Source organism: Ochotona princeps, chromosome 1 (genome assembly GCF_030435755.1).
Source record: "Ochotona princeps isolate mOchPri1 chromosome 1, mOchPri1.hap1, whole genome shotgun sequence".
NCBI classification, from domain to species: domain Eukaryota; kingdom Metazoa; phylum Chordata; class Mammalia; order Lagomorpha; family Ochotonidae; genus Ochotona; species Ochotona princeps.
Window position 1 is genome coordinate 53,875,303 of NC_080832.1, and position 27,578 is coordinate 53,902,880.

The 27,578-nt window shown below is 44.0% G+C and overlaps 1 protein-coding gene across 1 annotated transcript; it reads left to right on the forward strand.

Moving 5' to 3' along the window:
- Positions 1–3,247: 3,247 nt before the first annotated feature.
- On the forward strand, positions 3,248–26,972 carry OSTM1 (osteoclastogenesis associated transmembrane protein 1). Its single transcript, XM_004580510.2, has 6 exons — positions 3,248–3,631; positions 6,482–6,596; positions 15,441–15,538; positions 18,817–18,975; positions 21,606–21,771; positions 26,529–26,972. Exons 1-6 carry the CDS (start codon positions 3,248–3,250, stop codon positions 26,582–26,584), a joined length of 978 nt encoding a protein of 325 aa, XP_004580567.2. The 3' UTR covers positions 26,585–26,972.
- Positions 26,973–27,578: the final 606 nt, after the last annotated feature.

Sequence of the window (27,578 nt, forward strand, 5' to 3'; positions counted from 1 at the left end):
CTCACCAGTGGGAGTTGCAGCCCGACAGGTGCCCACAGTTTCCATACTGGGCCCACTCCTACTCCTGGATCTTGCACTTTCCAGGTTGTTCTGCAGTTTGACTTGACAGGATTTGTTTCCAGTTCCAGCACTTGCCAGCTGATGCGGTGGCAAAGCCCAATGAACTTGCACTTACTCTGGCTTATGCATGCACCAGTGGATGCAGCCGGTTAGCCCAGCCTAGCTAACACAGCCAAGTTCACATGCAGGACAACAGGTGTTGTAGCCCTGCCTAGCCTGGTTGGCCCCTGTCCCAGTTCTCACACTTACCAGTGGGAGCAGTGACCCAGCAGGGGAGCCACCCACAGGCCCCCTTTGGTGCTTGCATCCTTTCTTCCAAGGGTCTCATGTGTGCTGGTGGGTGCTGCAGGTAAGTCTGGCATGGCCGGCCGCACCTTGGCATTTGCTGGCTGGGTGCTATAGCCTGGCCCAGCCTGGTAGACTTCCAGTCCCAGCTCATGCTAGTTGGTGTCACTTCCCTGCCCAACCCAGCCATCTCCCAGTTCTGGCCCTAAAGTGAACTAACTGGTGTTGCAGCCCAACCCAGCCTGTCCTGCAGTCTGGTTCTCACATCTGCCAGTGGGTGTTATGAACTGGCATGGCCTGGCCTTCCCCCAGAACTGACCCACACATATACTGGCGGGTACTATAACATGGCCTGGTCTGGGCTGTTCCCAGCCTTGATTCTTGTACTCACGAAGAAGGACTTCATCCTGACAGGAGTTGCCTAAGCTCCTCTATCAGGTCACCTTCCAGTGGCAGATCTTGTGCACATCAGTGAGTCTTTGGCACAGACTGGTTTAGTTTACCTCTTGTCCTGGCAGAAACAGTGGCCTTGTCTTAGTAGCCCACACCCAACCCAGTTCTTACTTTTGGGTGCTACAGCCCAGTCACACCTGTTCCATGCCGAGACACAGCTCTCATGTGGTTCAGTGGGTGCCAAGACTTAGCCCAGCCCATCGTCGTATATCCACCCTGTCTCTCACGGGCACCAGTGAGTGCTGGAGTCTAGCCCAGTCTGGCATGCCTTGTACCCAGTCCACACCCATGCTGATGGATATTGCAGTCATGTCCAGCCCAGATTGCCAACCCATTCTGGCTCCTATGATCATCAGTAGGAACCACAACCCAGCCAGGGCATCCCCTTAGTTACCTAACCAGACCTGTTTCCAGTCACAGATCTTGCACATGCCAATGACCCAGTATACCAATGATGATATAGACCATCCCCCATCTTGGTCTTTGGCATCTGATGCTGCAGCCTAGCCTGTTCTGGCCTGCCCCAACCACAATTCTTGCTGGTGGGTGTTGCAGCCTAGCCCCGTCCAGTCTGCCTCCATCCCTGGCTCATGCAAACTGGTAGAATGTGATAGCCTAGTTTAGCCTAACCCGCACTCCATCCTGGCTCCTGCACACAGGTGGGCTAAGGTTGGTTTGCCCTGCCTAGCCTGCATCCCCACTCCACCCCACCCCAGAACCAATCCATACACTTGCTGACAAGTGGAACTGCTTTGCATAACCTGACCAATACCCAGGCCTGAATCACATGCTCACCAGAGGAAGCTATGGCCCACCAGGAGAGTTTCCCAAGTTCCCCAACTAGGCCCACTCCAGATCCAGATCTCACATGTGCCAATGGGTGCTAGACCCTTACCTGGCATAGTCTGCCCCCTTCGTCTTGGCCTTGGTATGAGCTGGTGAATGTTGTGACCCTGCCCACCCCACACCATATTCTTGGGTGCATCTGTGGGTGCTTCAGCCTGGGTCAGTCCTGCCTGTTGCCAATCCTAGTACCCATGAGTGTAGCAGGGTTCCACAGTCATGCCTAGTTCAGCCCTTTACTACCCTCAGCTCTTGAGGAGCTGACTGGACCAGTCCACTGCTCATGCTGGCAAACACAGGAACTAGTCCAGTGGCTGGTCCAGTGGGAATTATTGGGGTTCACTGTGACTAGGCTGCAGCTCCCCCTCGTGCACATGAGGGTCAAGTGTGTGGTGGGCAGTGTTGAACCACAGCACCCATTGGTTTGCAAGGGAAGAGAAGGACGAAGTTTGACAGCAAACTTCTTGGGGAATGGAGACTTCAAGGTGGACTGTGTCGACCAAGGATTTACTCATCCTTGGAACGCTGAGATCAACAGCATCTCAGAATTACCGAAATCACATGAGCAGAACCCTCAGAAAATGCTCAACAGGGACCCTGGGATGACAGCTGGTGGCTGTTCCCCATTCCCGGATGCTGAGGCAGTTGGAAGGCTGGGTGTGGTTTCTACCTTTGTATCCTCCCTCCCCCAGATACGGGAAGAAGAAAAACAAAATGTGTAAACAATGGTCTTGCCCACTTTCTCCCTGATCCTGGACCTTTCCTACCCTGATCAACTATGTAAACATCATCAAAAATAAAACTTAAAATAATAAAAATAAAAATGATAACTCTAAATCATACAGGAACCAAAAGTTCATGTGATGACACTTGAAGAAAAATTAAGACAACTAGTTTTCTGTTCTGGAAATGCACTTATTGCTTATACAAATCCAATTTCCTACTACATTGTTTCTTGGTAACAAAAGTGAAACAACATTAATTATTAGAAACAAATTTAGGAACAGGTTGATATGACCATTTACATTGGAAGGAAATTTAAAATGCCGTTCCTCATTCGCAGTAATCCCATCTCAAGGGCTTCACAGCTACATGTGGCCAGCCGTGACCCCTTTAAGGACGATAAGAACTATTTATTGAGAGTTTCTGTGTGTTTCTTTCTTAAGGTTTGGGAGCCTCTAGGCGTCAAACCAATAGTAATGAATGGACGCGATTACTCTTTCCACTTAACAGACTAAGAAACACTAGCCAAGGCACCTGCTAATGGGCCATCCCTGGGAAGCTACTTCGAGGACACCCCGCAGACGGAGGGACCTCTGGGCTCTGCAGCGCCAAGCCGCCGGGAATGAGCTGTTCTCAGCGCTCCCAGGCCTAGGGAGCACTGTATGCACCTGCTCCCACAGCCCGGCCTGCGCGCCAAGCCGCCCCAGGCGCGCTTCCGCATGCCCAGCGTCGGCAGCCAATGGGGCGCGGCGCCGGCGGGGCGGGGCGGGCCGTGACGCGCGCCTCGTGACTCGGCTCCGCCCTGCGTCGCGGAAGCCGGAAGCGGCGGTCTGTGCGCGCCCGCTGGGGGCGGAGGAGCGACCTGAGATTCGAGAAGGCGGGGATGGATCCGAAGCCGGCGGCCGCGCTGCGGCTGCTGCTGCTGCTGCTGCTGCTGCTGGGCTCGCGGCTGGCTGCAGGCGCGCTCCCTTTCGGCAGCGGTCCTCCCCGAGTCTTCCCTGACCTGTCGGAGCAGCGGTGGTTGCAGGTGGAGGACTTGAGCCTGTCCCTGTTGCGGGGCGGGGGTCTGGGGCCCCTGTGGCTCCCCTCGGACCTGCCGGAGCTGGACCCGGAGTGCCGGGAGCTGCTGCTCGACTTCGCCAATAGCAGCGCCGAGCTGACCGGGTGCCTGGTGCGCAGCGCTCGGCCTGTGCGCCTCTGTCAGACCTGCTACCCCCTCTTCCAACAGGTCGTCAGCAAGATGGACAACATCAGCAGAGCCGTGGGGGTGGGTAGAGGAGCTCTCCGGGGACCTGCGGCGTGGAGGGTTGGGCAAGGAGAGTCAGTCCTGGGGAGGTGGGGTTAGGTTCTCTGTTTCCCCCAACACTTAAGAAAAGGATTGTTTGGAATTCGGGGTGTCAGAAAAAGGAGCCGGCCATTAGGGTTCTTGGGGTGTGGTCTTAGCCTCCACGGAGGCCATTGGGCACCCTACTTCCCCCTCCCCACTCCTAAGCCCTGAGTGCACCCTAACATCCCATCTTCTCCAGGATGGCAGGAGTAGGGCCTGCCCTGAGACCCCCCCACTGAGGAGCCTGGCAGTAGTTGGAATCTGGAGCCTGCAGCCAGTTTAACTGCTCAGATCAGCTCCGCCAGGTCCTAGCAGGCTAACTTTGTGGAGTAAGTTGTCTTCTTAAGCGGCAGCCAGCCTGGTGTGGCCGTGAGGGGTTAAAATGCATAATGTTGGGTGGGTTTTCATCTTTTTGATTGCAGTGGTGTGGAGCCAGTCAGCACATCTGGACAGATGTGTTCACACTCGTTCACCTGTGACCTGGGGACAACTGGGAGGCCTTGGGAAATGGGAACATAGCAGTAGTTGTCAGGCAATGGGAAGTAACATTTTCAGAAATGGTCAGTTGGCCTTCAGTTGTTGGAACCCCGAAGGCTGTTCTTGCCATCTGTCTGGTTGGTGCTAGCAGAGATTTAATTTACTTAAACACAGAAAGACACGTAAGTCCTTTCCCTGCTCTCAAGTGCTTTGTACGTCTGGAGTAGGAAGGGGTCGGAGTAGGAAGGGGTCGGAGTGACGGAGCAAGTGAGAGTCATGAGGTGTGGGCCGGATGTGCCGGGCGGCCTAGGCATCTCATGACACTGGAACAACTTCCTAAGTCACGGTTGATCTGACTCAATAGAAACTTGTGGGTAGTGTATCCTACTTTAAGGCAGCCTGATGTTACTTCACATACATTTCTATTTTGCTTGAGTGGGGGCGCATAAATTCAGTAAATTCACCGGTCCAGTTTTGTATAAAGAGCTAGTTTGCAAGGTAGCTTAAAAGAGCTGATTACCTGGAGTGTTTTCCAGCCCTGTTTCTATTTGCTGTAGCAAGAAAAATACACACACATCTCATAGATATCTCATACAAGATGTATATATGTATATATGACTATATATATGTGATTTAAAATAAGTTACCAAAGGCTTGTTCCTGTCACCTGCAGCAGGGAGTAGCCTGGCATTGCACTCAGTTTTGAGCAGGTCAGGGAGTTGTTTTGTTTTTCAAGATTTATTTTATTTTTTTTTAATTGGAAATTCAGATACACAGAAAAGAAGAGAGACAGAGAGGAAGATTTTCCATCTGCTGGTTCACTCCCCCAGTGACCGCAACAGCTGGAGTTGCTAGATACTGTGCCCTCCCGAGTTTTCAAATAAGCAGCCAGCTACTTACACAGAATCATAGGCGATGCTGGCACTGCAGATGGAAGCTTGACGTGCTGTGCCATGGTGCTGACCATTTGATGTGATGTTTAATGATGTAATAACAAAAGTAAACCACAAAGAGAGTAAGCTTCTGAAAAAATACTGTCAGTGTTACTTTCGAGCAAGAATTCTTTAAGTCTACATTCCTTTCCTCACCCAGTGTGGCTCTAGTTCTTATCTAGAGTTACATCTCCTTACTCACTATATTATGTAAGATAAGAAGGCTCTTGAAGCCTCAGTGTTGGGGCTCATATCTTTCTGTTTCTAGGATTCTTAACAGTAACCAGTTAACAGTAGCAGTTCATTTTTTAAAGAATGAAACCTCAGCAGAATTATTCCCTGCTGGGACCAAAGGAAAGGATGTAAATTTGGATCATATAATTAGGAACTTGGGTTTGTTACTTGTGTAGCATGAGCTTCTTTCATTATAAAAATTATCTATGGGTAGCGTATCTTTTTCCTGAATTTAAACAGTGTAAAATAGAATGTGTTGTTGGATTTTCTTGGGAATTCTAAACCATTGAACAAAAAATTACCCAAAAACATGAAAACAAAGGATGTGTAGCATCGACCCACTATATACAAAATGTTATATAAATAATGTATGCTCACCGTAGAAAGCTTTCAGAGGCATAAGAGAAGCATAAATGAAAATAAAATCACCACATTTGTGGAAGATCTGTCTTCAAAATAAATACAGAAATGCGTTTTTAAAAGACACTGCTACATTTTGGTGAAAAGTTCTCCAGAGTTTTTCGTATGGAAAACAGATAAAGCATGTGAAACACAAGCAATTGACCCAAGCACTTGAGATTGCACTGCGGAAGCAAATACATATTTAAGCAGCAAAGACTTTCTTCCCTTGCAAGTAAACTTTGTATCAATAAATGTTAGCTGTGTTTTTTTCTTTAATATTTGTTTATTTTTACTGGAATGACATTTACAGAGAGAAGGAGAGACAGATCTTCCATCTGCTGGTTCATTCCCCAAATGGCCACAGTGGCTGGAGCTGAGCTGATCAGGAGCCAGGACCCTCTTCTAGGTCTTCCACATGGGTGCAGGGTCCCAAAACTTTGGGCCATGCTCCACTGCTTTCTCAGGCTTCAAGCAGGGAGCTGGAAGGGAAGTGGAGCTGCCGGGACATGAACCCATGCCCAGATGGGATATTGGCACTTGAAGGGAGGGGATTGGTTCTTTGAGCCGTCGGGTTGGCCCCTTTAGCTGTTTTATCACCATTGTTTCGTGCCATCAATCATAATCTGAGCATGTGAAAATGTTGAAAGATTTATACTGAATAAGTACATTAGTGTTTTTGCCTCAAAATTGTTTGGAAAGTCTAAAATGCTCAAGATTGTGTTCTTCCATCTTCTTTCTGTTCCAGAACACTTCCGAGAGTCAGAGTTGTGCCAGAAGTCTCTTAATGGCCGATAGGATGCAAGTAGTTTTGATTCTCTCTGAATTTTTTAATACCACCTGGCAGGAGGCAAATTGTGCAAGTAAGTCATTTTGCTGTTGAAATTCTAGATCAGCAGAATACATGTGAGATTTTACTTGAATGGTTGTATCTGGATAATACTTTTTATTACCAACTTTGAATGAATTATCATTAGCATTATGATTTTTTAGCAGTGACTGCTTGGACGAATATTGACAAAAACATGTAGCAGTTAATGGTAGGAACTTTGGAGTAGGGTGGAAATGGGATTGGTTCTGAGCTCTGTTACTTAGGGCAAATTTGTGTCTTGCAATTTCAGTTTCTCCATCTACAAATTAATGTCAATGTTAGAACTTATCTTGCATCACTGTTTTATAAATATTTAGCGTAGAGCCTGAGATATACTTCATTGTTCAAGAAATGCTAGCTATTTACTGTCACAATAATTATCTTTATAATAATCTTTCAAATAATGTGTTTGCAGGGGGTGGTGATAACACTGATTTCATCACCTTTACAGATTTGTGTGTATCTGTAATAAAATCTTTCAAATACTCTCTGGAGAAGTTAATATCACCATTTTTCTTTTATAACTCTGCCTTTCAAATAAATAAGTAAATCTAAGGGAAAAATAAAAAAGATAATGACTTCCTAGGACATAGTTGATGTTGAAAACATAACTGGGGGGCCTGGCGGCGTGGCCTAGCGGCTAAAGTCCTCGCCTTGAATGCCCCGGGGATCCCATATGGGTGCCGGTTCTAATCCCGGCAGCTCCACTTCCCATCCAGCTCTCTGCCTGTGGCCTGGGAAAGCAGTCAAGGACGGCCCAATGCATCGGGACCCTGCACCCGCGTGGGAGACCCGGAGAAGGTTCCTGGTTCCCAGCTTCGGATCGGTGCGCACCGGCCGTTGCGGCTCACTTGGGGAGTGAAACATTGGATGGAAGATCTTCCTCTCTGTATATCTGACTTTGTAATAAAATGAATAAATCTTTAAAAAAAAAAAAAAAGAAAACATAACTGGGGAGCAGTGTGGTAGCATAGCCGGCTAATTCTCCATTTCTAGTTCTGGCATTCCACATGGACACCAGTTCAAGTCCTGGTTGCTCTACTTCCTGCTCCAATTCCCTGCATATGGCTTAGGAAAGCAAAGGAGGATGGATGCCTCAAGTCCTTGGGTTCCTGAACTCACGGGAGTCTTTTAGGGAGACCTAAAAGAAGCTCATGGTTCCTGGCCTCTTGAGTCTTCCACACAGATTCTTGGTCCTAAGGCTTTGGGCCATCAACAATACTTTCTCAGGCCACAATCAGGGAGCTGGATAGAAAGTGGAGCAGCCAGGACATGAACCATGTGGGATCCTGATGCATGCAAGGTGAGGATTTAGCCACTGAGCTATTGCACCAGGCCTGAGTTTTTTTTTTCTTTTCTTTTTTTAGAAGATTTATTTATTATTTGAGAGGCAGAGAGAGAATGAGAGAGCATGAGTCGTTCATCTGCTGATTCACCCTCCAGATGGTCACACTGGCCTGGCCGGCCTGGGCTGAACCCAGAAGCTGGAAACTCCATCTGGGTCTCCCACATGGGTGGCAGGAGCCCATGCACTTTGGCCATCTTTGGCTGTTCTCCTAGGTGCATGAGTAGAGAGATGAATTGAAAGTGGAGCATCTGGGATTCAAACCACTACTGTGGGATGCCAGTATGGCAACCAGCAGCTTAACTTGCTGAGCCGGAATGCTGGCCCCAGAGTTAAACATTCCTTATACTGTCTAGACCATCAGAATATTATTAAAACACGGTCGTATAGTGGGTTATAAACTGGGACATTGAATATTAAAGTGCACATGGAATATTAAAGGCAAGGGAAAGTATTGCAGGCTGAAGCTGTTTTTTTTTTTAAACATCAAAGACTCTTTATCATGGAACCCCATTACAAGAGATAGAGACCGCTAAGGAGTTTATAATAGTAGTTTGGGCAAGAAGCGAAGGAAATATGCAGGTGGGGATCTTGGAAGTAGAAAGGACAAGGCAGGGTGAAGGTCTGTGTTCTTGTATTTTGTTAACTAGCTTGATGGGTGGGAGAAAGCCCCTCTGCCAAGTTTCCTTTCTTCCTGGTGTACCATGCTATATTGAATACTGACTCTCTTTCAGAGCATGTTATTTCTCCATTTATTTGAAAGGCAGAGAGAAAGAGAGCACTCTCATTTGCCAAATGGATCTGGGCAGGGCCAACCCCAGGAGGCAAGAATTCACTTCCCCACGGGTGGCGTGGACTCAAGTACCCGAGCCCTCACCTGGTGCCCCCACAGTGCATATCAACAGGAAACTAGAATTAGGGTTGGAGCTGGGTCTCAAACCCAGGCACTCTAGTATGCATTGTAACCACTGCACCAGATGTCTACCCCAGAATACTTTTAATTTTGTCTCTATTGATTCACACTTTCTGGTAGTTTCAACAGGGGCTTACTTGATGGGTACTTTTTTACAGAAGAAAAAAATTTAGAGTGAAAAATTCTGGTGTAGATATGATTGAGTAGAGTTTGTTTAACCTCTTAAAAGACCTGCCTCAGAACAATCATAAGGACCCATAATGGTAGCCTAGTGACAGAAGTCATCACCTTGGGAGCCAGAGGAAGTTCCTGGATCCTGGCGTCAGGTCGGTTCAGCTGTAGCAATTGCGGCCACTTGGGGAGTTAACCAGCAGACAGAAGATCTTTCTTGCTTTCCTCTGTAAATCTTTCCAATAAAAATAAATTTAAAAAATTATAAGCTCTTAAAAACTCATTGATATGGGAAAACATGTTAATTATCAATAACAATAAATCAGAATAAATGAGATACGTGTTGGGATTTACTTTTTTGTGAGGAAAAACATCTTTTCTTTGAAAGTATTTCAGGGTCTAGTGGAATGGCTCAATTGGCTAAACTTCACCTTTCAAGTGCCAGGATCCAATTATGGGTGCCAGTTCATGTCCTGGCTGCTCCACATCCCATCCAGCTCCCATCCAGCTCCCCACTTGTGGCCTGGGAAAGTATTGTTGGATGGCCCAAAGCCTTGGGATCCCGCACTCACATGGGATACCTGGAAGAAGCCCCTGGCTTCTGGCTTTGGATCAGCTCAGCTCCAGCTGTTATGGCTACTTGGATAGTGAACCAGCAGATGAGGAATCTTTTTTTCTGTCTCTCCTCTCTGTAAATCTGTCTTTCCAATACAAATACATTTTTTTAAGCATTTCAAAATGAAGATTTTATTAACTCCAAATAGCATTCTTCCCCAGTAAAAAAAAAAAAACAAAAAAGACAGCTTACTATGTATTTGCTGAACACGATGGGTATTAAACCTTTTAGAATGCTTGGAGGTCTTGTTTGTTCTTCTGTTAGGCATCCTATTTTGAAAATATTCTTTGTTGAACTTCTATACAGCAAATAAAATGCTAAGCAGTTAGATATGAGTTATTCATAAAATCCTTACTTTCCAGTTACAATTAACTTGGCCCTGGCATATACAGTCAGGTGAAAGAAACCAGGTGCAGGGAAGTATGGTATATTTTGTCCTAAAATTACCTAATAAGATTTTGAGGGAGGGAAATTGGATAGCTGAGCCTGGGAAGGAAAATGCCCTATGTGCACTGTATTTATGCTTTACTCTTTGAAACATATACATTTGATACCCGCCTAATTGAGGCATCATCACTGCCTCCTGGGGTTGTACTCCAGGAAAGCTGTAACCAACAGTGCAGCTCAGGCCCTCTGTCACGGGATGTGGGCTTTTTACAGGCATCTGAAACAGCAGGCCAATACCAGCCCTTGACTAGATTGGTTTTCCAGTAGTGCTTTGGTTCTTTGGTAAACAGTATCCTATATGAACTGCTATAATAAGATTTACTCCCGTATTATTAGTTCAGATGTTTGTCCTTACGTTCTGAAAACCCACTTTCTTTGTGAGTAACATGTTTTTTTAAAAGATTTATTTATTTTTATTGCAAAGTAAGATATATATATAGAGGAAGAGAGACAGAGAGAAAAATCGTCCATCCAATGATTCACTCCCCAAGTGACTACAACGGTGAGAGCTGCGCTGATCCGAAGCCAGGAGCCAGCAGCTTCTTCTGGGTCTCCCACATAGGTGCAGGATCCCAAGGTTTTGGACTGTCCTCAACTATTTTCCCAGGCCACAAGCAGGGAACTGGATGGGAAGTGGAGCCACCAGGATTAGAACTGGTGCCCATATGGGATCCCGGCATGTTTAAGACGAGGACTTGAGCCACTAGGCCATGGTGCCGGGCCCTATGAGTACCGTATCTGCAGCGATCTGGGTGATAATAGTGGTACTGGTGAGCCACTGCAGTCCTGACGTACATTCTGATTCATCAAAGGAAAATTAAGATGCAGTGAATACATATTACTAAAGTCTTAATGCTTTAAAATAAGCAATAAAATGCAATGCCTAATCAGGTCAGCTAACCAGCCAGCAGCCATTTTCACATATTTTATGTAGATAGAAGTATGCTAAGTGTTTGATCTATTTGTTTGCATCTCATAGCTTGGTATGTCCTAGTTTTTAATGTCTGTTCAATGTAACTGGACTTCAGGTACAAAAATCCCACGCTTACTCCATACTATCAGAACCTCTCTTTTTAAAGAAGTAGTTGATTGTTGTTTTCTATAATAGTAGTTTTTAAAAACAGCAGAGAATTTTATGGAAATTCCCAATAGATTCCAGATACTATATTTAAAGATGTGTAATTCCTGTTAGGATAATGTCATAGGTTTTCTATGTAAATCTAAGTGGAATCCTAAAGCCTTTAAGAACGCCTCTTGAGCCGATGACTGAGCCCTTACTGAAAGAGATGTGACGCTAATCTGCCCTTGATGAGGCTCCGTTGATTGTCTGAGCTGACAAAAATTCATAATGACCACTTCATTTAGAGGAAGCTTTATTATTGTTAGGATTCCTTAACTTACTAATTTCTAAAATATGTGGTTTCTCACTGTTTATAACCTTCTGTTCCCATTTCCTACAAAGGGGTGAAAGAGGAATTTGCTGGAATTCCTTTGTTTTGAATTAGAAAGTCAGAACTCTTTAGTAATGAAGGTATTTTTAACCCCATTATATAAATGAAGTCCTTTGTCATGCCACTGTCTAATGGTGACTGAAAAAATGTTCCTGCAACCTTAATGCAGCACTCAAGAAGATGACCGGTCTGTGCAAGCGTTTAGTTTAATTTTCAAATTCTTCTAAGTGAAAAGCAAATGACTGACTGTAAAATTGATGATATTAAGTCCTATTATTCTACTGAGAAGATTTCTTTGTGAATTACTTTTGAATAAAGAAATTATTTGTTATAACTACATGTCTTGTATGGAAGAAATTTGCCACCGCACTCTCCCAGGAAAGACCTTTGCCTTGCTTTGGTGGGCGGGGCAGGGGCCATGCGCTCTTTGATTCATATTTGGGGTATGACAGAAGTCTTGACCGCTCACTGTATGTAGTACAGGTGTGTAGTTGCTGTAAAGGAAATTGTTCTCCCTGAACTGGAATTCCCCGCACAACATCTGCTACAAAAGCTAAAGCCTGTTCGAGCTCCTTAGCCTGATAGTATGCAATGGGCTGCATCTGTGTAACTGAGTTTGCCTTGTGTTTCTGTCCAGTCTTCCTCATCCCTACAAGGATTCAGGGCTACTTCAAGATCACTAGCCAACATTAAGGGTGGCTGATGTTGTTCTTATAATTATTTAAACAATTTGGGCTTTGAACTTGGTGAAAGCTGACAGATGAGTGACATATTTAAATACTAAAGAAAACATGGCAAAAATAATAGAGTACTTGCGAGTTTGGAAAGTGTGTATTTCAGTGTCTTAAAATTAATTTTGTGTATAGGCCTTAGAATATCACCTATTCCTCTGGCTTAGTTTCCTATGATGCCTTTGATTTTTAAATTACAGAGCACTCAGATAGAAATGGAATTTATGTCCCTCCCCCCCTTTCTTTGACATATAAAAATAAGTTTCTTGATTTTTCTTACTTACTTAAAAAAAGTATTAACACATAATATGTGTGCATTTTAAGGGGTACAGTGCAATATTTCAATATATATGCATAGTATAAACTAATCCTTCCATATAATCAGCCTTTTTGTTTCCTTATTGCTTCTTTGTTTTTGGAGCTTTTCCACTTCTTTGTACATTATCCTGAGCTGTAGCTGCCACGTGGTGCTGTCAAATACAAGCATCTCCCCACCCTTCCCAGCCTCTAGTAATCTCTGTCTTAAATACAGGTCAGCTATATTTTTAAGTGAATATATATACATATATGCAATTTAAGTACACTTGTGTATATTGCATTATCATATATGGGAACATGGAATATTTGTCTTTCTGTGTGTGGTTTATTTCACTCATCATAGTGCTCTCTAGTGTCATCCATTTTACTCCCAGTGTCAGGATTTCATTGTTTTTCACAACTGGATAATAATCCATCATGTATATAGACCACATTTGCTTTATCCATTCATCAATTAACAGACACTTGAGTTGAGCCGTATCTTAGCTGTTGTGAGTAGTGCTGCAGTGAACATGGGAATACAAGTGTCTCTTTCAGATGCTGATTTTATACCCACAAGTGGGACAGCCGCCACATAAGATATATCTGTTTTTAAGTTTTTGAGGAACTTCCACACTGTTCTCCCTAGTGGCTATACTAATTGGCATTCCCACTAATGGTGTTTAGGGGGTTTCTTTTTTTCTGCATCATCATCAGCATTTGCAACTTTTTTTTTTTAAAGATTTGTCTGCTTTCATTGGGAAGGCAGACATACAGAGAGGAGGAGAGACAGGGAGGAAAATCTTCCATCCGCTGATTCACTCCCCGAGTGGGTTCAAATGGGCGCAGATCAGCTGAGCCAAAGCCAGGAACCAGGAGCTTCAGGGTCTCCCACACAGGTGCAGGGTCCCAAGGCTTTGGGCTGTCCTCAACTGCTTTCCCAGGCCACAAGCAAGGAGCTGGATGGGAAATGGAGCTGCTGGGACACAAACCAGTGTCCATCTGGGTCCTGGTGCGTGCAAGGTGAGGACTAGCTGCTAGGCCACCACGCCAGGCACACTTCTTTGTCTTATAATGACCTTTCTCTTTGCAGTGAGGTGATACCCCATGATGATTTTCATTTCCTCGATAGCTAGTGACACTTGGCTTTTTTTGCTACATTACTGATCATTTGGATCTCTTCTTGAGAAATGTCTATTTAGATCATTTGCTCATTTCTCAACTCAATAATTGTTGAGCTTTTTGATTGCCTTACATATTCTAGATGCTAGCACTTTGTCAGCGGGATGGGTATATGACTATTTTATCCCATCTGTTGATTGTCTCTGCTCTGTTGATTATTTCCTTGGCTGTACAGAAGCTTCTTGGTTTGCTGTAATTCCATTTGTCTGTTTTGCCTTTATTGCCTGTGCTTTTGCTGTGCATTGCTTTGCCAGTGGGACTCATGTTCTTAAGATAAAGCAGCAGAGAGTAGAGGAATCCAGAGTGAGGAGCACCAAGAGAGTTCTGAGCACCCTGTGCGCAGGCAGGGCGCTGCACCCGGGGCATGCTGAGGAGGTGGATAGGGTTCACCCCAAGATTGGCTGTGGAGCCAGGAGTTGGCTTGTTATAATTCATCTACCTTGGGGCAATGCCTTTTGCCAGTTTGCACAGTGTTAGGTTGCTAATTCTGCAAATGGCACAGAAATAGCATCAAGAAATTCAGATCACAAAGATAGGCATTTGTGAAGGATGTTAGCCCCACGTTGCTGAGGAACATGCTTTTTGCCAAGAAGCACAATAAGAAGGACTGGAAGAAGGCAGGTCCCACAATTGCTTGGAGCTAGTGTCCTGGTGTGCTGTTGGTGCAGATAAACCTAAGGAAAGGTGAAAAAACAAAAAATTGTTTGATGGACCTGAGACAAGAGACATGAATCTCTAACATAGTGGGGAGTACAGAGTAAATGAAGGCTGCCCAGGGTTGAAGACATTTATGTAGATGTGGAAGGGAGAGAGGGTAAGCATGCCAGGAGTGTGAGATGAGGTGGCTGACTGGAGCAAGCTGGGAACACAGGGAGAGGCCACAGCTTCGTGAGGACATGCCCCTGGAGGAGCAGGGGAAGCAGCCTCTGGAGTGATCCTACATAGACCGCACGTGTCAGGTACTGACATTGCAGGCAGAGGAGTAAGCTGATGCCTACCTAGGGCAACATGTTGCAGAGAAAGGCTATTTACACAAGAGTTTTTAAAAACACGTAAACATAATTTACCTGAATTCTAATCAGTATTTTAGGCAAAATTCCAGGACTTATAACTCATGATAGATTAGAGCACTAATCAAAAAAATGTTATGCTGTACAATAAATGAACCATTTGTGATGTGGAAAGAGATACAGAACTGCTAAATCTAACATGGAAAGGATTAAAAGGCATGTGTGTGTTAGAATTAGTACACGATAAACAGTCTTCTGCCTCAACAGTACTATTAAAGCTGGTATTTAGGATTCTGATCTTTGGTATCCAAAGTCAATTTAAATTTGTCAGTCTTTTAGTTTAGCAACCTTAATTGACTGTGTGATTCTATAATTGGACATTTCATTCCATGAACTACAATAAGTGTTCCTGTTATACTGCTTGTATAGAAACAGGAGGGTATATGATTATTTTAAAATTTTTCATGAAAATGGTTATGATTTTTAAAAAAGCTTATAGAAACTAAAAGGAGTAAGCTTCATGTATATGGGAAATTCTTTTATGTGGAGTTCTTCATGCTTGTTTGAGTAAAGATTTATAGTGCAAAACAGAAGGTGATGGCTAGAGAAATAAATAACTATGTAATTGTTGCTTGAGATATATTAGTATGCTTTTTCTGTTTTGTTTTGACAGATTGTTTAACAAACAACAGTGATGAATTATCAAACAGCACAGTACATTTCCTCAGTCTATTTAATAGCACCCTGACCTGCTTTGAACATAACCTTCAGGTATTTTGTAAATGATTTTTTAAAAAACTAATTCTGATGAGCAGAGAGAGAGGGTAAGCAAGAGGGAGGAAGAGAGAGCTCTGCCAGCATCAGTTTACTGCCCAAATGCAGTGCTAACGCTGAGCAGAAGCCAGGAGCTGGGAGCTGAAGCCAGGCTCTCACACGGGTAGCAGGAGCCTATGTCTTGAGCCATCACCCCTGCCCCCAGGGGTTGCATTAGGAGGCTAGTGGCAGAATCTTGAGCTGGGAATCAACCAAGATACTCCAACTGGGATCTAGACATCTTTTTCTTTTGTTTATTTTTTTCTCTCTTTCATCTTTTCTTTCTCTGTTTCTATCTATCTATCTATTTGAAAGGCAGAGTTAGAGAGAGATTTTCTTTTATTGATTCACTCGTAAAATAGCCACAGCAGCCAGGACTGGCCTGTGTAGCTGGCAGGAATGTGTGGATGGAATCAAGTACTTGGACCATATTCTGCTGCTTTCCCAGGCACAGTAGCTGGGAGCTGGCTCAAAAGTGGAGCAGCTGTGTCTTGAATAGATGCCTGTATCAGGTACTGACAGTGGATTTACCCCCGAGCCACAATGTTAAGCCCCAGGGCCTTATCTTTTATAATATATTGATTGACTGATTTATGAAGCAGAGTGATGGAAAGGAAAGACAGGGAGAGGAGGGGAGAGGAGAGGAGAGGAAGTTTATTTTCCCAAATGCCCAGAACAACCAGGGCTGGGCCCTAGGAACCTGGACCTTCATCTGGGTCTACAGCATGGGTGACAAAGACCAGAGTACCCGCATAACACGGCTGTCCCAGGTGCATTAGCTGGACCAGAAGCCAAGCTGCAAGCACTGAGACTGGCACTGCAACAGGGCATGCGGGCATCCCAGGCTGGATTCCACCCGTGGCACCAGTACACCTGCCCCAAGAAGTCAGGAAACAGGGCATGTGCTACGTCATCACTTCCTGAATCCTTTCCCTGGTGTGGTTATACTACCATTTCTCTAGCTAGTGCCTGTATTGATGTTTTGGTTCAGTGTTTTACAAATTGCTGCCGTAGACAGCTTTTTCCCATGTATTTTTGGAGAACTTATGTAAGTTTGTTTGGTATAACTTAAAAATGGAATTGCTCCATCAAAAGATGTATACTTTTTAAAGTTTTGATAGAATTGGTTTAATAGAAATGATTAAGCCAAGATTCTATGCTCACTGTTTTTTTTTTTACTTTTTTTTTTATTAATTATTATGCATTATGTGACAGTTTCATAGGCTCTGGGAATCCCCCCACCCTATGCTCACTGTTTAATCTTGATTTTAGCTAAATGAGCAATTATTTTGTGAAAAACAGGCAGTGGGCTATTCCTTTTGACACACCAAGTGGAGACTTGGTTTTGCTCTCAGTAAGTGATGAAGCTAACATGGTAGGGGCTGTGTCAGTTTAATTGCTTTGGTTTTTCTCCCTTTTTCTCTTTCATTCCAATGTGCAGTTAATATCCTTTCTCTGTGCTACAAGGTAAAGCATGTAGACTAGAATGCAGTCCATAGGGCCTGGCACAATGGCTCAGTGGTTACAACCTCGCCTTGCACACCTGGTATCCCATATGGGCACTGGTTTGTGCCTGGGGGTTCCACTTCTCATCCAGCTCCTTGCTTGTGGCCTGGGGAAGTGGTAAAGGAAGGCCCAAAGCCTTGTGACCCTGCAGTCATGTGGGAAACCCTAAAGAAGCTCATGGCTCCTGGCTCCTGGCCTTGGATTGGCTCAGCTCCAGCTGTTACAGCCCTTTAGGGGGGTGAACCAGCAGATGACAGATCTTTCTCTCTGTCCCTCCTCCTTTCTGTAACTCTGCCTTTCCAATGAAAATAAATCTTAAAAAAAAAAAAAAAAAAAAGATAAATGGAAAAGGTTGCCTGTACTGACATAGTATACATTTCTAATTTTTATTAAAAAAATTTTTTTCGAACAGACATCTTTCAGCTGCTGGTTTGCTCCCCAAATGTCACAATTGGGGATGGGCGTTTTATGCGGTGGTTAAGGTACCACTGAGGACACCCCCATCCCATACTCAGAAAGCCTGGTTCAAGTCCCTGCTCAGCTCTGCTCCTGATTCCAGCTGCTATCACATACACCCCAGGAGCCAGTAACAATGTCTAAGATAACATTCCTTTGCTGCCAGCTTTCCCCTGCCCAACCCTGACTGTTGTGGGTATTTGGGGAAAGAGCTGGTGAGTGGCAGAATCAATGCCTGTGTATGTGTGTGTGTGTGTGTGTGTGTGTGTGTGTGTCCTCTTCCTGCCTCCTCTTTTTAAATTTAAAAATTTGTACAAAATTGTTGATTCTCAATAAGTCCACACAGGCAGAAACATTTTTTTTTTTTTACTTTGTTAAAATCGGAGAAAGAAATGCAGTCAGATAATGACAAGATAACTTGGTCATTTTTGGTATTCAGTGTTTAGTGTCCCAATGGGTTAAGCCAACCATGTGGTTACTGGTTCAACTCCTGGGTACTTCTACTTCTGATCCAGCTCCCTGCTAACGGCCTGAAAAAAAGCAGCGGAAGATGGTCCAAGTGCTTGGGCCCCCGCATTCCTGTGGGAAACCTTCCAGAAGTTCCCAGTTCCTGGCTTGGGTCTAGCCCAGTTTCAGTGATGTAAGTCATTTAGGGGAGTGACCCAGTGGATGGAGGGTTTCTTTCTGTCTCTCTCCTCTCACTCTCTGTAACTTTGTCTTTCAAATAAATTATATGTATGTATATATATATGTATATATATATAAGATTTTTGTTTGAAAGAATTACAGAGGGAAGGAAAGTCTGAGAGAATTACAGAGAGAAGAGAGATCTGTTGCTTCATTCCCCAAATGGCTGAGATGGCCAAAGCTGGGCCAGTTTGAAGCAAGGAGTCAGGAATTTCACCCAGCTTTCCCACATGGGTGCAGGGGCCCAAGCACTTGGGCCAAGCACACAATTCTGGCCCTAAAAAAATAAAATCCTAAAAACAAAACAAAAAAATCAACTTAGAGGCATCTGAAAGATGCCAGATATTTTGCCATGTGCTTTCCACATCAGGTCTGTTGCCTCTGAAACCTAATACAGGTAGTCACCCTGTTTTATAGATGTATAAGCCCAAGACTGAGAGTGGTTCTGTAACCTGCCCAATGTCACAACTCAACACTCCAACACACCATATTGTTCCCTCACTTCTGGAGGGCAGATGGCTCACACATGAAAGACTTACCAAATGTACTGTTTTTGTGTGTCTTAAATGCACCTTTGTCATTTTTAGGTGAGTCTTCTACCACCAAAAAATTACTCAGAAGTGTGCAAAAACTGTCAGGCTGCCTACAAAACATTGAGTGATCTGTACAGTGAAATGCAGAAAGCGAACGAACGTGAACATAAGGCTGAACCTGGGACACATTTATGCATCGACGTAGAGGACGCTGTGAGTACTTCGCTTCCAGTGGAACGCGTAGGTGACACGTTGAATGGGCCTCGGATCCCTTTGGGAGGGGCAGCCGAATCGCACATGCTGTCCTCAACCAGAAATAACTGCGGTCACACTAAAATGGACATTAATCAGGCACTCATAAGTGAGCTAATTTAGTGCTTTTCTTTTTGTTAGTTTGAAAATGTGTTCATTTCAGATATGTGGGTATTATTGCATGTTTACAATTGAGTTTCTGGCACACTTGGTGCCAATTCAGGAAGTTTCTGGGTTTTACTACAGCTTGTTTCAGAAGCTATTCCTCCATCACTTCATATCTCATTGTTTTATTTCTGTACCTCTTGCCATCTTTATGCATTTATTCATTTATAATTTGTCTCGTTAAAATGTAAGACCTAGTCGTTTTTGTTCACTGTTCAGTGTTTAGGACAGTGCCTGGTATGTAATGGGTTTTTGATAAATATACGCTGAATGAATAACAACAAAAAGCATTTGAGTCATTGTATAGGCTGCCTTTACACAGGACACCACTAGATGGCAATCCTGCCTTTTTTGGCAATAGGAAGCCCAAGAATGGAAATTATTGTCTCCAAGTAGAGAAGTTGGGGGGTCAGAGTTGATGGTTCATGGTGAGAATAATGAATGTAAATTAGCATGGCATCTCAGAGTGAAGCATAGTGGACCAGTAATATTAATGTTAACTATTTTTAAATTTAAATAAGCCATATGTTATTTAATAATCCTGTTCTTTCTCACACCCCTTCCCACTCTTGGGCCGTTGGCCCCAGCTCAGGGCAGGCTCAAGGGTGAAGAAGAGGGAATCCACCGCTGGGACCAGGGTCCTCCCCGACTTCCCCAGCGCCTGCCTCCATCAATGTTTCAGACCTGAAAACTAGCCAATGTGGCTGGGACCAGTGCCTCCTTGCAGTGGGCCCTGGACGGCAACCTGCGACCACACTGGGGCAGGAGGCCCAGGGCAGGTTGGGGATGCGCTGTGCAGGGGCCCCTGTGATGGGGCACTCAGACTGAGTCTGCCCATGTCCCACCCTTTATTTTATGTTTTTCATTCCTGCACCCGTCCTCTGCTGGGCCACATTGTGTGTGTACATGTACTGTGCCTTTTCTCACTATTGTATGGGGATGGGGTGAGTTTTTCACGGAAAAGGGGTATATCTTTGGCTTCCTTAATGTCAGATCATTCACTGTGTCCCACACAGGTTACTCAATAAACAAATTGGAACCACACCCCCCAAAAAAATAAGGATAGTAAAAACCATGTCAGATAGCTATGCCATGAGGATTTTTGTTTCTGTTACCTTATTCCTCTTGTTTAGAACAGTGTCTAGTTTTTTGTAGGCTCTTAATAATAATATTAAAGCTTTTATTGGGCCCGGCGGCATGGCCTAGCGGCTAAAGTCCTCGTCTTGAACGCCCCGGGGATCCCATATGGGCGCCGGTTCTAATCCCGGCAGCTCCACTTCCCAGCCAGCTCCCTGCTTGTGGCCTGGGAAAAGTAGTTGAGGACGGCCCAATGCATTGGGACCCTGCACCCGCGTGGGAGACCCGGAAGAGGTTCCTGGTTCCCGGCTTCGGATCGGTGCGCACCGGCCGTTGCAGCTCACTTGGGGAGTGAATCATTGGATGGAAGCTCTTCCTCTCTGTCTCTCCTCCTCTCTGTATATCTGACTTTGTAATGAAATAAATAAATCTTTAAAAACAAAAAGATTTTTTTTTTTCATTTTATTTGAAAGAGATAGTGAGAAAGAGATTAATGGAGGGAGATATTCCACCTGCTGTCTCACTCCTAAAAGCTGGAAACAGCTGGGACTGGCCAGGCTAGAGCCAGGAGCCTGGACTCACTCCATCCACATATCCTATATGGATGACAAAGTCTCAAGTGCTTGAGCCATTATTTGCTGCCTCCCTGGTGTGCACATTAGCAAGAAACAGGCTGGTGCGATAACCTGGTGGCTAAAGTCCTCACCTTGCATACGCCAGGATCCTGTATGGGTGCCAGTTCATATCCCAGATGCTACACTTCCCTTCCAGCTCCTTGCTTGTGGTCTGGGAAAGCAGTTGAGGGAATGCCCAGTTGGGACTCTGCATCCTGGTGGGAGACCTGGAAGAAGCTCTTGACTCCTGGCTTCAGATCATCTTAAGCGGCCATTGCAGCCGCTTGGGGAGTGAACCAGCGGATGGAAGGTCTTTTGCTCTGTCTCTCCCTCTGTAAATCTGACTTTCCGATACATCTTAAAACAAACAAACAAAATCAGAGTAGTCAGGACTCTTTAATGGGGTGCAGGCATCCCAGGTATCCATTTAAACTTGTACCAAATGTCCACCCCAAATAATATATGATTTTTTAATAAAGAAAGCAGTGTAACTACTTAACTATTAATCTAAGTCCATACAATGCTATAAATGATTGATATTCTAGAGAATGCTTTAGTTAGTGTTATAGATTTGGAATAGGAAATTTTCATGTAGGTGTAAATTTATACAGTGACTAATTGTGAATCAGCTCATTTTCCTGGCAAGAAATTGTTCTCAATTGCTAATAGATCTTTGGGGATATGTGCTTGAAGACAATTAAGTGTAAAATAGAATACTATTTGTTATTGTTGCAGATGAACATTACTCGAAAACTTTGGAGTCGAACTTTCAACTGTTCGGTGCCCCGCAGTGACACGGTGCCCGTAATCGCTGTCTCTGTGTTTATTCTCTTCCTGCCCGTGGTCTTCTACCTTAGCAGTTTCCTTCATTCAGAGCAAAAGAAGCGCAAACTCATTCTACGTAAGTTTCTTTTTACGACTATTCATTGGTTCAAATAAAAGTCCTTATTCAAAGAATTTAGGCCTGTTTTTAAAATAATACGTAGTCTGGTATTTCAAAACATGCTGTGTTTTGCAATTATGCTTACTGATGAGGGAGATGGGTGAGGATTTTTGTAAGTACATATAATCAAAGCACAGCATCTTTCAGATCATTTACTGGGGAAAGTTTGATCACCTCCAGAACAAGGCTGGCAGTGACAGAGGAGCACTTGGGACACTTTGTGAGCCAGGCGTAGCAATAGTGCTGAGATGGAGGCAGCCCCGGGCTGGAGGAGTTCTGCTAGCACCACCTGAAAGCACAGCAGGCAGGAACACGTGATAGCTGGCATGCAGGAAGCTTACAAACAAGCCCTAAGCGTAGTCCTAGGGTATGACGTCTACACATGCTCAAAGAAGCAGGAAGCCCTAATCAGCATACAGCTTTCTTGTTTGTTATCAATATGAATTTATCTTTTATTAATTTCAATTTTTAAAAAGATTTTTTTGTTAAAATATTTTTCCCTTCGAATTTTATTTTGTATTCTAAAGAACCTGAAATCACATTCCTGACACTTCTTAACCCAATTTCATGTATAATATTTTCATTTGTTCACTTTTTTGAAAAATGCCTGTTGAGCAGTTTGACCTGAACTTATGCCATCATGTATCAATATTACCTACTTTGCAATGGGTGTATTTAGTGAGACTTGCTGAAGTTTCCCAGCATCTTTCACACACATAATAGCTTGGTTCCCAAAGCATGTATTTAGAATAGCTAGAAAAGCAGCAAAAATTACAGGGACATGACTGTTGAGAAATTTTATTTTTCATGGTGTGATGTACTTTTAAAGGATTAGCCTCTTGCTTGTCTTGCAAATCTATTTAATTTCTCTCTCTTTTTGTTAAAGATTTATTTATTTCTCTGAAAGACAGGGATGGAAAGAGATCTTCCATCTGCTGGTTCACTCCCCAAATGGCCACAACAGCTGGGCTTGGGGGACTCTCCGACGGGAGTAGCAGGAGCCCCAGGTCCTTGGAACATATTCTGCTGCTTTTTCACGTGCATGGACAGAGAGCTGAATCGGAAGCAGAGCAGCCAGGATTCAAGCTGGCACTGGATGGGGTGCCTGTGTCACAAAGCCAGCCTCCCAGCCTTTTAACTTTGTGGAAGGCATTTACTGCTTCTGACTGGGACTTTTTGTTTGTCTGCACAGTAAGGATTACCTTCATCCATCTGCTGTGCAAGCCACAAACCTTATAGATGTTTCTTAATTCTTTTCTTCACCAGTGTTTCCCTCCTCACCCCCTTCCAGTTTGTCAGCAAGATTGCTGCCAGTCTTGCTTCCAAAAGCCTGTCTTAAGTCCTCTTTTCTCTGCCTCCACTTGTCAGCCCTGCCCCATCATCATCCTCTCTTACCTGTAGCTCCACAGGTGTGCCTGATATTCCTGCCTCCATCTCTTGAACTAAAAATCACACCCCATATAGTAATGAGATCATTTTTTAAAATTTATTTGTTTTTATTGAAAAGTCAGATTTACAGAGAGGAGAGGCAGAGAGGAAGATCTTCCATCTGGTGATTCACTCCCCAACGGCTAGAGCTGAACTAATCTGAAGCCAGGAGCCAGGAGCCTCTTCCAGGTCTCCCATGTGGGATCCAGGATCCAGGTTTTGGGCCGTCCTCGACTGCTTTCCCAGGCCACAAGCAGGGAGCTGGATGGGAAGCAGGGCCACCTGGGACATGAACCAGTGCCCATATGGGATCCCAGCAGATGCAAGGCAAGGACTTTAGCCACTAGGCTACAGCACTGGGCCCAAGATCAATTTTTTAGAATGAATTTGTACCACATTCCTGTCCAACATGAAATCTTTAATGTGTTCCTGTTTTATCTAGGCTGAAATTCAAACTGAAGTGTCAGTATCTGTTCCCCAAACTGTGCATGATGTGCCCCCCCAACACACACTTTTTGAAGTTCATCTGTCTCCTCCCTTCCTAGTTCGTGACACTGTTCTTTCTTGTCCTCTCAAACCCCAGCCAGATCTGAGCCCACAGGTTCCTTGTTCAAAGGGACGCTTAGGACCTTCCTCCCAATCTAAACACACAGCCTTTCTTTCTGTCTTACTTGTTGTCTTTGTTTAATGACAATCACTAAACTAATTGCAGTTGAATAAATTGTTTGAATTAATCTTTTCATGGTAAATACTCAGAATGATTGAATGAAAGGACATTGTACTCTACTTAATTGAAGAGTGTGTTCTTCAAAATACTAGTCCTGTGAAAAGAAAATTGTTATGGATAAAATAAGACCTGGAAGTGCTTTATCCCATGTGTTTTTCATGTGCCTGATTATAAGTTAAAAGCGCTAAGGTTTCATGTTGGGAAACTTGCAGGGAGTAGCTTCCAGCAGTACCTACCACTGTTGTGTGGAAGCATGCAGGAAGCCCACTTCAGGATGCTCGTATAGGTGACCAGTCCTGTCCTGGTTCCTCACAGGCTGCTTAGTGTCCGCCAGCGTGCTTACACTGTGGTGAGAATCAGGAGCAAAGGTGGCGCCCCCTGTGCTCTCCAGGTGGTAGGAATAAGTGGAGTGTGGACAGTGGAGAGTAGGGCCACCTGCGGTGCTGGCATCACCAGTAGTTGGTACCTGTGGTAGAACTAGAAAAGATGGCAGGATTTACCAAGTAGAGGAAACAGAGGCAAGGAAGTTTTAGGGGTACGTACCCCACTGGTACTGGTATCTGGTTGTTTGGCTAAAGTAATTTGATAATTGCTAGGAAACTAGATCACATCTAGTAATTGTCAACAAATTTTAAAAAGAAAATCCAAACCACTGATTTTATTTGCCTTAGTTTAAAATTCACCTTTTGGTTTAGGTCAAAGCATTAGACTAGTCCAAGAAGTCATGCAATCATTTACACACAGAGTAGTGGTCAGGGGAGAATCTGATAGAAACCAGAGCAGGGATTCTCATCTTTGCCTGACAGAATTATCTACAGAGCTTACAAAACAGTTAGATACTTGGGTCCCATTGTATATCTAACCACTCAGGAAAGACTGCTTGGCTGCTTCCTGTGGTGGAACTGCCTCACTGGGCCTGTGGTTGCCTGTGCACTCAGAATTGCTTGTCTGGCTGCTTCCCAAGGCCAAGGTTGTGTGAGCCAGTCCTCCTAGCTGTCTGTGCAGCAAAATAGTAGATGAGAGCTCTTCAGGCTCAGGATCTGTTTCCCAGAATCTTCTCTGGGCTGGGAGAGGGGATGTGCAAACTGTAGAGGTGCTTGAAGCGGTTGCCTCACAATACCCCAAATGTGGTGACGTCCTCTGATGATCCCCCGCAGCAAGAGCCTGGATGTGTAGGGTGCAATGTGAGTGGGCGCTTTCCCCAGGCAGTGCAGCCCAGCAGCTCCCTACACTGGGTATAGAGCTTGTGCTTCTGCTGTCCATGGCTTGAATAGAGCTGGCTGCATTCCCTTTCCCACCAAGCAAAGTCCCTGTGGGTTCAGAGTTGAAGTTGAGGTGCCAAACAGATGTTCTATGCATCATCCTGTTTCCTAGGAGGTTATTGTGTGTCTGCAGCCTTGGCAAGGTCTTGTCCCGCACTCCCTTCCCTGGCCCACCCACTCCCTGAGGGTGCAGGAAGAGGTACTGAGGCCGGCCCTTAGCCACGTGGCTGTAGAGGTTCTAGAGCCTCAGCCCATTGGCGAGTTCAGGTCTGATAGCAGGAACCCTGGGACTCTGCCTCGCACTGGATTTCATCCAGGTAGGCGATGGTGTTTGGAACTAAGGCCTGGACTTAATTCATCCTCCCTTCTCTGGGGGAGGAAGCTCTCCGTGCCGTGCTTCCTGTAACTGAGGGAGGGGTGAGCAGACACTCTCCCTGCCTGTCTTCAAGCACTGGTTCTTACTGTTCTGAAACGAGACACTGATCTCACCTGGCCCCCCACCTCTTGTAAAGGTAGATCTGGGTATGTGAATAGCTGTTCCAATTGTGACAGATCTCATTTGCAGCCATATATATTTGTGTGCATATGTGTGTATGTACAATCATTTTTCTTTTTAAGTCATTTGACTTTTTGTTTTGTTGTTTTTAATGTTACAGGTTGTTCCACTGAAGTTTTTTTGTTTTCTTTTCCTGTCTGGGCCATTTCAACTTTCTTTCCCATCTGTGAGCCTTTCCTTCTCTCATTTCACTGAGGCCAAATTGGTAGCATGATCTTAAAACCCCAGGTATCTTTGTCTTGTTCCACATCTTAGGGGAAAGTCATGCTCTCCCTCACAACTAAGCTACTGAGTGTATAGAAATCTTTGGAGATACCCTTGAACAGGCTGAGGACGCTTTCACTGAATGGTTTTCAGTGAAGTTTACTTTCCCCACATAAACTTTTTTTTTTTTTTTAAACTTTTAAATATATAGTATTATAATAGCTTGCAGCATTTTGCTGTTTTAAGTGGATGACCCAGCTGCATTACATGGTTGAGACTAGAATATTCAGGAAGGTTGTAAGTGATATTTCTTTTGTTTAGTGTGGCTTCTCACAGGCCTACGGTAGTTTCCAGCCAAGTTCTCTATCATTTGAAGTTGGCAGAAAAAATTGACTTACATGTTAATTCTTAGAAGATTCGATCTGTGTGGATTCAAGCAGAATTAATAGACAAATGTTATAGTTTGCATCACAATAGTGAATAATCATGCTCAAAGAATTAGATTTCAGTTAAACTATGCTTTTTTTGGTTTATACAGCCAAACGTCTCAAGTCCAGTACCAGTTTCGCAAACATCCAAGAAAATTCAAACTGAAACCTACGAAATGGAGACTGTGTATCGTGTACCACTGGATGAACGGTGAAAGACAAAACTTGGTCAGAAGAAGATAAACTGTGATTTGACAGGTCAAGCTCCTGAGAAATGCAAGAACTCCAGAGTTATTTTTAAATAAAAATTTTCAATCTTTCTTTCCTTTTCCACCCATTTTTGTAAGGATTGTACATTTTTAATCTGCAGGAAGAGCAGTGTTGTCTTGTTTTAAAGTATATTTGTTACAGCAACAGAAGACACAACCGCAATCTTGGCTTTTACGACATGTTATTGCCATCTGAGACTTCTGGTTTTTCCTTATTAACAAAAGTACCTCAAGTGAAAAAGTTTTTGAAAACAAGGACTTAAAATTTAACCAGTTACAAGAAAAGGCCCTGGAAAAGAAATATACTTGCCCAAGGTAATAGGTCCAACTAGTAAACTCTTCCTTATTAAAGTATTATGTATATATTTAATATGTCATATATTAAAATGGTGTAAGATTCAGTATTCTCTTTCTCTAAAGTCACTTTTATCTTTGTATGAAAGATTTATGATAACTGGTTTCTTACTTGACTTTTATAAATGGTATTTTACATCTTATTTTTGCCTTCATTTCGTAAGTAATTTGAAATCACTTCACTGCTTTATTGTATTTAGAACAAGATGGATTCTTCTTATGCCAGGAATTTGCATTGTGAATTACCTTAAGTTATTTGGCAATTTGTAAATTATTAGTACTTTAAATCAAATGTAGCACTCATACTGTATTTAAATTGTGAATGTTTTTAACGGTGAAATATGGGAATTTTATGGGGAAGAGAAAGGAGGAGTGGAGAAGCTGAAAGGGAGGCGGGAGGCAGGATGATGTTCTCACACTGCATGTACTGACATGAAGACGATGCTTATTTTGAATTGCTCAAATTCAGTGCTTACCTGGCAGGGGAGACACCGTGATGAAGCAGCTGGTTTTCCCAGGGTGAGGCTCATCCATTGC